The sequence below is a fragment of the Patiria miniata genome, unplaced genomic scaffold, assembly GCF_015706575.1.
Source record: "Patiria miniata isolate m_02_andy unplaced genomic scaffold, ASM1570657v1 HiC_scaffold_17, whole genome shotgun sequence".
In the NCBI taxonomy this organism is placed as follows: domain Eukaryota; kingdom Metazoa; phylum Echinodermata; class Asteroidea; order Valvatida; family Asterinidae; genus Patiria; species Patiria miniata.
Genome location: NW_024037055.1, coordinates 2071022 through 2082417, shown reverse-complemented (window position 1 = coordinate 2082417; position 11396 = coordinate 2071022). Strand labels below are relative to the sequence as shown.

General features: G+C 39.0%; 1 protein-coding gene across 1 annotated transcript; it reads left to right on the top strand.

Moving 5' to 3' along the window:
• Positions 1–983: 983 nt before the first annotated feature.
• On the top strand, positions 984–11392 carry LOC119723384 (extracellular matrix protein 3-like). The gene is made up of 15 exons (XM_038193998.1): positions 984–1266; positions 2846–2947; positions 3566–3793; positions 4466–4573; positions 4973–5218; positions 5576–5686; positions 5937–6173; positions 6370–6474; positions 7193–7423; positions 8000–8113; positions 8561–8742; positions 9011–9118; positions 9303–9344; positions 9692–9775; positions 9887–11392. Exons 1-15 carry the CDS (start codon positions 1197–1199, stop codon positions 9932–9934), a joined length of 2016 nt encoding a protein of 671 aa, XP_038049926.1. The 5' UTR covers positions 984–1196; the 3' UTR covers positions 9935–11392.
• The last annotated feature ends 4 nt before the right edge of the window (positions 11393–11396 follow it).

The window sequence follows — 11396 nt, the reverse complement described above, 5'->3', positions numbered from 1 at the left end:
ATTTGATCGTCGCGATGTAATGATTTTGGACATTCAGACTGGTTAGAACCAAGTGCACGATAAATGGGCGGTCAGTACTTCAGAGAATACGTGGAACTAGACTTGTGACCACCCCCACAAAACTTTTGCCATTTGTCAAACCTCGGCTTTGTTACAACTTTGATTCAGACTGTGGATTCATGATTATAATGGATTATTTACCGTGTACATACTTTCCATCCATTCGGCGGCATACTTATTTATTTCGGTGATTAACATTTCGGTAGACCTCCCTTCTATATTTATTCCTTTTTAAGCCAGTCATAATCATTCCAGTAATGTAGTATGGTCAAATATAAATTGTATCTTTAAAATTAAAAACCATCATTATTTTAATAAACAGACAAATGTGAAATCCACAAGTTAAACATGGTATGATAATAATAAAGTTTCCGAAACCCTGTCATCATATTAATAGAAATTTCTTTAATACTCACTTTTAAGTTAATTGTCATGTGCATCGTCTTTGTTTAGTTTACTTCTGGCATCTAGCATTGCTGTAGGCCATGCCATTTTCTTTAATCCCATTTTCTTTAATAGTATCATTGTCTATTATGAGACCTGTACCTTGATATTGATTAAATTTCTGTAATACTCACTTCTACGTTACGTCATGTTCATCGTCTTTGTCATTTACATTCTTGTAATGTCATGTTTCTACATATATTGTTTAATGAATGGGAGGTTTGCGGCAACCCTATGTGAATGAAAGATATCTCTCAGTGAGTTTCTTTTTTGTTTGTTATTATGTACCTTGTTAAAAGTGTTATTTTTATGAAGTTGATGGGGAAAAAAATACACATAAGTTGATTTTGAGACGTTGCGCGTGCCATAGGTTTCTCAATGCGAAAGTAAACCCGCACGATTTTGAACAAAAGTTTCGACACGCTTCAGTGATCCCGGGGTACATGTACTGTGTGTACGTGTACTTGCGTATGCGCTATGCATAGCTATATATGCACGCTTGAATGATTTCAAAAAAGGCAACTCCTAGTTTATGTTTTTCCAATTCATTCAGGGAGGAGGCTGTGTGTTTTCGGCGTGACAATCTTTGCTTCAGTGTAGTCTTCTGTAGTGTGACATCCAGCTAGTGAATCACATGAACTTCTGCCTGTTTTAATACGCGAGTTTCGGGGCAATTTTGGCCGAAAGTCATCATGATCGCCTCACGGATATTGGTGCTGGCTATCGCCGTTGTGGCACTTACCCCTGTTGTGCACTGCCAAAGTGAGTATGTAGTTGATTTTCCCAAAACATGAAGGTAGTTGCGCTGTTCTTATCAGATAATAATTATTTCCATATCTGGCCATCACTTTTCACCCTGTGCACAAACCGTATGAGACTGGCCTGAAAACTTCTTAGTGTTTCTCAGTAACTTCAATTTTTTTCCCTGCTAAACTTGACTTTTTTGGACATACATGTATATAACTTTCTGATGTCAGATGGGTCACTGAAGGGAACAATTAGTGATATGGCCAGATATGCCTGGGAATCTTTCCGACAGGATACTCAGAAGAAAACCAGTTGGAGGTTCAATAGGCCTATCATTGCAAAAAGAGGTATTTCCCTGAAATTGTATCTCGAAAAGACAAATTTCCTGATTCATAAATCTTTGAAAGTCGTCTCGGTTGGCACAATGACCGAGTGAAGTGAGAAATTTTAGTTTTTGAACTCATTAATTAAATCATGTTAAAATGGAGCATAATTTATACTTTTTATTTAGCAACTATAAATTGCGTTGATTTTTTGGGATCATATCGAATCAAATAAGCTGTGCATGCATCATCCTAATATTTCAGTAAAGTTATATATAACTGAAATGCTTAAAATGGTTAATTAGATCAGTCTGTAATTCTTCTATACACAGTTTTTTACACACAAAGTTCCAGAGGGTTTCCCTAAATGAATAGAAAATTCACAAAGGTTTATCTATTTAAGGCGCTTGCCCTGTTGCTCGTAAAACAAAAACAAAGTTATTTTTCTCATGATCGGACTTTACTCACTACGATATACAGTGTTACATCCCCTAATGACCTTCACGGAAAAAGAAATATAATTGCTAGGGCCTCCCATATTTCAGTATTTTGACCTACACCTGTTGTTCCGGAATGGTTTTAATAAAACCCACCATACCTTTGAACAGCTCAGTACCAAAAGGCATTGGTACAAAGGAACCATTCAAATTGCATTGTTGACTTTTCATGCAACCATGGCAGGATACCTACGCACATTGTGGTGCGCTTTTGGTGCCCACAAGTTGTTGTTCAGGGCCATTCTTTGCGGTTCAGTTGAGATTCTGAAAGAAGCAGAAAAATACTGCGTTGAATAAAACTGGGAGTGGTGTCGGCTATGTGTCATACTTGTATGTATGGCCTCCAAAAAATAATAATAATTTACAAACTTTTACTTTTATGTATTGATAAAGTTTGGCTTTAATTATTAAGATTGTATACATGTATTTGGGATTGTATGTCCTATGTAGTTGAATAGAATAACTATTGAAGCGGGAAAAAAAATTGAATTTATCTTTAAAATGGTCAAATTAACTCTAAAAGAACACTTGAATGTAAAAAGTTTAATTGATACTTTTCATTTTGTTTTGTTAACATTCCAAAAGGCATGCCGAGTCTTGCTTTTTATGAAAACAAACTTTTGCCAACAAATAAATACTTACTATTTGAGCTTAAAACTTCAAATAAATATTGCCCTCACTTATTTTTTTGTTTCATTTGAAAAGGATTTGCAAGAAGGTTTTCAGTATTTAACAGATTGTGTTTTGACATTTTGGTTGGTCTTTAATCCGTAGCGTACAACTTGAAAGAAACGTCTTATACAGTTCTGGAGAACGCGACCCATGTCATTGTTGAGATCACTCGCTCTGGGCCAGTCGATGTAGCGACAAGTGTCTGTAAGTATCATATTGTGGTCCATGGTTCAAACTCCACCATGGTGATTTTCTTATGGCTTAGATTGAAGATAATAATGATAAAAATATAAATCCTTTTTGCACTTTGCATCTTTGACTTCATAAAATACTTGAAGATATGTCATTTCTGGAAAACATGAGTTTTCTTTTCATTGGGAGAGGTGTCACAAGTATTTCTCCCTTTCTCTCATGAACACAAATATTGTCAAGTAAGAAAAAGTACAGGCTTTCTTTGACCCTTTTGCTGTCCATCATCATCAAACCCTGAAGTCAATTTACATTGGACAACCAAGTTGGCAAAACACTGCTACAGTCACAAGCGGATCGAGGGGGTGTAGATCTGCCCCCCCCCCCGGCAGTTACCGCAATTTTGTCAAATGTTTTTCACTTGAGAGAGCCCTTTCGCCCTCCCCCCGCCCCCCCCAGCTTAGCCTCAGCCCCCCAGCACTAAACCATCTCTGGATCGGCCACCCTTGACAGTGTTCTGCAAGTTCCTGGTTCAATTCCCACTCCTGTCAATTGATGTGCTTAATAAAAAAATTCATGAAATGTTCAATTCCTAATTCAAGAAGTGACTGTATGTTGCTTTTCTTTGTGTAGTGGTGACCACCCTGCCCGGCACAGCATCGAGCCCAGGGGATTATACTGTTTTAAACCAGCAACGGGAATTCATCATGAACTCCAGGTCCCTGACTGTCCGGATTGACATCATGGACGATGACCTGCGCGAGCAGGACGAGTATTTCTTTATCCAGATATCCAACCTCTCGAATGCCGACACGATCGGATCTAATTCAATGGCCAATATCACCATTCTGGATGACGATGGTAACTTTCATGACCAATCAGGTTTAGTGGCTTTTAACTCAGTAATGCCTGTGAAAAAAAGATGTTGGGGAACCACCAACATAGGGCTGGATAGCTCTAATGCGGAGATCGCAGGTTCAAATCAAAGCCCACTCACAACAATTATTTCTGTTCAACTTTGTAATTATTATGTACTCAACAAGTCAGTTTTTCTCTGTGGTTTGCATTTGATTATCTTAAAAAAACCTCCAGAGTTCAAACCTCGTGTCAGATTTTGTGTTTTGTTTCTAGCTTTATAACTGTTGCTCCAGCTTGGCAATTTTAGACCCCTACTTCAAATTTCTAGTTTCATCTATGAGAATTAACTTATGCCATGGCTCCTTCCCCCCCCCCTATTATTTTAGTTGTTTGATCATTAAATGCTTATAAATGATTCAATAGCTGAGATGTAGCCAACGCTGAGACAAAGCCAAAGTTTTGCAAATAGCCAAAAACATTAATTTGTCTGTTCATGTTGATTGGAATTCTCCATTGAGAAATTGTCTTCCTGTAGGACAATTAACACATAACGAATTAGGCTGTTATGACAAAAAAATGGTTCAATTCAGCTTCACTTGGCCAAAGCACTGTTCCTCTGTCCTTAAAAAAAACCTGTTCCCCCCTCCTTTAAAAAACCCTGCTTGTATTTTGCAGCTGAGTTCAAATTTGAGAGGAGTTCGTATCCATTAGTCAGTGAGTCCGAAGGCAGCATCACCATTGCCGTTGTTAGGGATGGTTACCTCAACAAAGAAGCCAACGTCTGTGAGTATAGTCTCTCTTATTTTCTGAAATTCTCTTCATTCCATCTTGTCCTCTGTATTTCCCCCTATTAATTCTTTTCCATTTGGTACTTTCAGATGTCTTTTTAAGAATGCAGTATATACTATTTTTTCTTTGTTAAAATATGAAAAATCAAAGACTTGGCTTTTCAGTAACATTGCACTTTCGATCTTTTCCCTTGTTCCAAAATTCCTCATTTTCAAATGATATCATTATCCTGAACAGTCCTGTTTCTCAAATTTGATTTTTTTTTTGGTCACACATAAAAAAACCCAGATTAGAATAAACCTTTGAGCACATTTAAGTTGTACGATTAGTGCTCTTCCATTCATAACCAACCACAATTCAATTTGCTATTTGTTGTCAATTGCCTTTTTGTAGATATTTCTACATCGGAGGGTGACCACAACGACGCTACCAGGGCGACGCCGGGCGTGGACTTCAACCGCCTAGTGGAGACACGACTGCAGTTCCTTGCCAATTTGGCCAGGATCGAAGTGGTGGTGGGGATCATACAGGACCAGACTCCCGAGGAAACGGAATTGCTGGACGTGCAGATCGTGCGGGTTGATGGCGGGCAAGTGGGGAACCCTTCTTCCACCACTCTCTCAATTTCTGACGATGACGGTAAGTTGTAGGAGAAAACAATTCCCGATAAAAAAATTTAAACAATGAAGTAGTTTTTGACCAAAGAACTGGCAATTTCTACCTTTTGTCACACGCAATATTTTGTGTGTGAATAAAAATATTTACGAGGCTTCCCCAAATGCATCTGTTTTGGTTTGATACTCAATGTAAAGCAATGAATAACGGGTGAACATCTGCTGATAACATACACAGAAAGTCCTCCATGAAATCCAAAAGTGGCATCTGTTGAAATAACCCCTTGGTGTGACACTTGATTGTGAATTGTTTGTTTTCTATTCACATCAGTCCATATATTAATTATGTCTCATACTGGTTATTTTGTTGTACTCTCAACAGTGGAATACGCAATAGCACAGGAGTCTTTCTCTACGAAGGAGAGTCCAGGTTCAACACAGATTATTGTGACAATTACCAGGAGAATCAACACAAATGACAGAAGTACCATTTGTGAGTAATTACACCTTTTTCTCAGAAAAGTTAATTCCGCAGTCAGCCAATTTCAAGCCACATTTTGTGTCAATTGCTCAAATTGTGAACATTTCACATCACGCCACATTGCGGCTGTTACACATTTCACAAATATTTTGCAATGTGTGAGACGGTAACCTATATGTGATATATTGTGACGTAATCACATTGTGTTTTTTTCGAACTGAAAACTAAAATTGGCCTGTGGTTTATTTTAATGAAAATTTAGGGGTGTACACAGAAGACGGCACAGCCACCGCAAGCAGCCGGGACTACATTGTGTACAGCAACAGGGTGGAATTCCTCCCGGGTGCGTCCAGCGCGACGGTCACCATCACAGTACTGGATGACAATGAGTACGAGCCTGTACCAGAGGTTTTCTATGTCGGCATCCGAGACCCCGAGCCCAGCGGCTTTGTGCTGGCCGGCGCGAGCAAACGGCCCATCACCATTGAAGACAATGAATGTAAGTTTTGCCTCCGTAAATTTTGGGAAGGGGGAGGATTTATTTTGTTAATTTGTCCAATTTGAGGTGTAGTTGCTGTTTGGATGGCTGTTTTTCCTGTTTGTGTCTAGTGAGACTCAGCTCAAGTTTAGCCATTTGTATATGTTGTTTGTAATTCATGTAACCTTTGCTTTTGGCCATTTATTCCCTATATTAGCTATTTTCTCATTGTTGAAGACCGCATACACTGTCAAAGAATCTGACGAGTCTGTTACTGTTGAGATAAGGCGTACAGGGGATCAGTCTCAGCAGACTAGTGTGCGTAAGTACCAGCTGCGATTGAATGTCTATAAAGCTAAAAATCTATAAAGTTTTTAATTTAAACAGTTGCTGTACTTGCAACCTCACCCGCTTCGTGGGATGATTAATGACAGACATGAACATAAACAAATTAATTACAAATACAACTCTGGAGAAACCTTGATTAAGAACTTTATTTTACAGTCTCACATGCTGCGTCATGAAATCTGGGGCCATTGCAGTGGTATTTGGTTGTGATTGACTGAGAATGAGTGGCACAATCTGGGCAATATTTTGTTGGTGGCTAGGTAGGTTGGATGGTCGGTCATCGTCATTAATGCGTTGTCATGGTCAACTTTGACCATGTGGAGTATCTTAAAGATACTTATCTCCTTGCCGGAGTTTATGATCGTATTAATGAGCACCGTCAGCTGTGAATGTCACCAGAGAATGATATGTTGCAGAGCCATACATTTATTTGACTTAAGAGTTTCTTCATTTTGTTATTTTTTGGAGAGGGCCTCTAGGGTGCAAATATTAAGCAGTGTTCCCCCATCCAATTGTTCGGTTACTTATAAGTAAGTCATTCAGTCAGTAATAACTCAGTCAGTTAGTCAGTGAGATAGGTACAAACAGGACACAATGGCAACCCTCTGTGGACTTGCAAATTTTTTTTAAAACTCTATAAGGACTTGAAATGCAGCTGGACAGCTATTTCATTGACATGTTCCTCTTGTCAGGTGTACGATCCATTGCGGTCAGCGCCACCGCAGGGCAGGACTATGCCAATGTGGATCAGGAGCTCACCTTTGCTGCCAACCAGGTGGGCGTGAACCTAGTGATTTCCATCCTCAACGACGATGTGACCGGGGAGGAAGATGAGGTTTTCATCGTGGAGCTGTACCAGGCGTCAATCAGTATCCTGGACAGCGACAAGTCATCGGCGCGGATCACCATCCAAGACAGCCCCAGTAAGATACCTCAAACAAATCATTCTTTTTTTTATCCCCTTTGCGTTGGAAGAGAGTGATATGACTGTCATCATCAGGTATCTACTGTAAAATTCCGACCATTTGCCATTTTTGTCCGAACAATTTGTTTAACTGGACAAGAATTTTAGGTGCATGTGATAGTTCAAAATCAATTGGTAATTTTTATCATCCCATAAATAAAAAAAATCAATATGAGTTCAGTTTGTGGTTGATTTTCAACTGCCTTTGCAAAACAATTAAGGCTAAAAAATGCTTTAGTTTACGTATAACTGCCTTTGCAAAACAAAGTTTAAAACACCAGCCTTAAAAAAAAGTCAGTTAAATATTAAAAAAAACAGCAAGGAAAAGTTAACAACTCAAAACAAATACAAAGGTTTTTGTTTTTACAATAAAAAAAGGCCTTTCTTGAGTGTCCAGCCACAATGCATGGTACAGTCCCAACTCTGAACCCCCAAAACTTTCTACCATTTGAAAATATGTGGGACGAATTTTGCCACTCTTCTTTTGATGTAGTGAATTGAATGTCTAAGATGCTTGGAATTCTCTTACTTGCAGGGCTGAGTACCCTAGCTATTGTCCTGATCGCTGTCGGCTGTGCCATCTTTGTCATCCTGATCCTCATCATGCTTCTGTGCTGCTGCGCATTCATGAGACCCAGTGGTCCTAGAGGTAAACTCAGCTCCTAAATACTTTCCTTTTTTGGTCCTTTAAGGATCATATTTTTTGTCATTACTGCACTAGAATCAGACTTAAGTTTTATGTCCAACCCAATAATCAAGCGGGTAAGTATAACACACACGGCAAGCCAATCATAGTAGAGTCAAAGTAATTCTATTCCACTGATTCAGAATGGTTATTCACTGGACGTCTTTTCATGCATCTGTGTACATAGTGGGCCGCAATTTAGTCCATTCATTGGTGTTACAGGGTAATCCTATACAATAGAACTGCCCAGCTCACAATTGACTAACAATCGGTGAGTCAGTGAGATGAAAATAGGACTATAAACTGGCCGTCTTTGACACCCGCAAAAAAATTGAAGTTTTACTACACTAAGGAATTAATCCATTATGGAAGATTGTCCATTCAAATGCTGTTCATTGTTTGACCCACCAGAGCCTTTCTACTACGACCGGGGGCGCCGCGGCGTACCAGGGGTGGACTTTCCCCAGGAGCAATCTGCCCGCGGACCGGTGGTCACTCACATTCCGGACGAGCTGGATGACAGACGCCGGGAGCGTCAGGACTGGCCGCACCGTCGCAGTGAAAGACGCATCAACGGTTCCGCCATCCAAAACGTAGGTAGCTCAAAATGAAAAGGGTGGGGTTAAACAAACATGATGGAAGTCCACCATTGCTTCATCCTGTTAACACATTAGTCCCTGAACCGCCCAAACTGCCCTGCCTGTTGCTCCCTGTGCCGCCCGAACACTCCACTATTTTACTGTTTCATCAGGGAATAATTACAATGTCAAACAACAGGTGCTGATAAGTCAGATCTTGACCTCACCTATTCATATTATCAAAATATTTCTTTTCTTTATTGGATCTTTCAAATATTATCAGGGAGGACCACGGATCACTGAGTTGAATGAACGCGACCATGAACCACGCCGGGAATCCAACCGCCATGCGTCCAATGACCAGCCCCCGCCACCGCCCCCTCCCGCTCAGGTTTGTGCGCCCAAAAGCCATACTTTCCCCTTCTCACGAGTTCTTAAACTAATCTTCCTCAGTAAACTGCTCAAATTTAAGCATACAGTCCATTTAGATGAAAATTTTAAATTAAATCGCTGCCTTGATTTCATATCAAACTTCCAAAGCTCTCATTGGTCGATTTCATATTTTTTACTTTCAGGAACGCCTTCCAGAGGGAAGAAACGAACCTGAACCATCCACGGTAATGAGCCGTCTTAAATTCTCTTCATAATGTACAAACTTGTCAACCTCATATTGTTAGGGATATAAAGTAGTATTATAAAGTAATATAAAGACAAATTGAGATATGGCAGACACAATCAGAGGGTGCTGTTTGATTTTAGTGAAGTCTTGTCTTACCCAAACCAAACAGTGCCCTCCTATATTGTCCGCCATACCTCAAATAGACCAATAATGACAGGGCAATTTTTTAAGGGGATACCTCACCTTCAGTTTTTCCACTTAACGTTCTCTTGAAATTAGAAATAATGAGTTATCAGTTGTACCTTTAGTTTCATCAATTCTGCATATTTTGTTTTGTCAATACAGGATCGCCATGGGGAGTCATCTGATCCTCGTCGCACTCGATCCATGTTCAACCCCCAGGGTGAAAGAGAGCCCTACTGGGCAAAGGTGGGTACCTCCAAGAATGGAATTATATTTTGGAATTTAGACAATCTTTGATTATAATCTTTTAAGTGAATAAACATTTTTCTCCTTTTTGTCTTTTCCCCTTAATTACAGGCCCGTCACTCCTACCACTCCTCACCCAACCACTATGGATATTTCTGAGCTGGATTTTCTGCAGGTTTTCATTTCAAATGAAAGCCTTATTTTCTCATTTTGAAGACATCATTTAGTCTATCCATTTCTACAAAGGCAAACATTTTTTTTCTTGTGAGTGCTCCAGTTTACTGAATTTTTTATGGTATGGGAAAAGTATGATTCAATTGAGTGAATTACAGTTCAGACATTTAGGTTGGGGCAGGGAGGATATCAGAACAAATTGTGAAAGAAATGAAATTGTGTTAAAACTTGCATCTCGGGAATCGTCCTTGTTAGGAGGGAATTGAACAAGGAAACGTAAGCATCGATGCAGTCATACAATATGGGATTTTAGTTGCAACTTGAAGGATTGTGAAGACCAATCAAGTCACAAAGTGAAAGCAATCCTTATGTAAAATATTTTTTATTGTGGAAATGGTTATAAAATAGGTGTTTTTGGTAAACAATACTCAGTGTATTATGGAACTTTGTACAGAAGATTTGGAACTGAATTCGAATTGAAGCAAAAGTAGGAACATAGTGGATCAAAGAAGGAATACGGTGTGAGAAATGTTATCCCAATATCTTATTTTGCGGTGTATATATTTTGATTGTTAATGATATTAATTGGGGCAGTAATGATGTGTAATCTTAAGAACCATCATGGTGGATATGTGCACCTTTCAATGTGCACATTGTGATTATAATTATGTATGTTTATATTTTAAATATATATATATAACCAACAGTAAATTATCATTTAGTTGTTAGATGCTGTATAGAATACTGGAATCTGGCGACCAGAATTAGAAGCTTTTTAGTGCGGTGGTGTTACGCTCACGTGCATGCTGCAGGCGTTCTTAAAGATGAGGCGCACGCATGTTGGTATTCCTATTGGTCGTAGGAGCCCGAAGCGCGTGTGCCCTAACTGAGCGCAACTCGCACAAGCCTTGCGCCCCCGCAGAAATGGCTGCCGACGGATTATTCTATAGGACACACTCATTCTTGTAGGCGGACTACTAGGGTCCTGAATACATTTGTACATTCACAGCTTCAGACATCTCTGGTATTTTTGTGGAATTTTCATCAGAGTTATGTCTTTTTCCAATGCAAAACAATAGAACCATTTGTGACCGAACAAGAAATTGCTGCACAAAGCTTTCTTTACCATTTTGTTATATTGGACTGTACCAACTCTTTAGAAATCAGATGTTATTATAAAGAGCAAATTTGAAACCTTGAATACATAAACATTTTGATACAAACAATATGCTAAATGTGGTTGTGGGACAATCATGCAGTAAAACAAAATTGGATTGGTGATGGATTTGGGGAAATTTACAATTCTTGCATTTATTTACTTTTTACTTGTTTTCTATATATTAATTGTACACAAATGTATATTTATGCATGTTTTATTGGAGGAAATTGTAAAAAAAAAAAAATTAATGGGAAATAAAATATGGAATGCCTAGTCTGTGTTAACTAC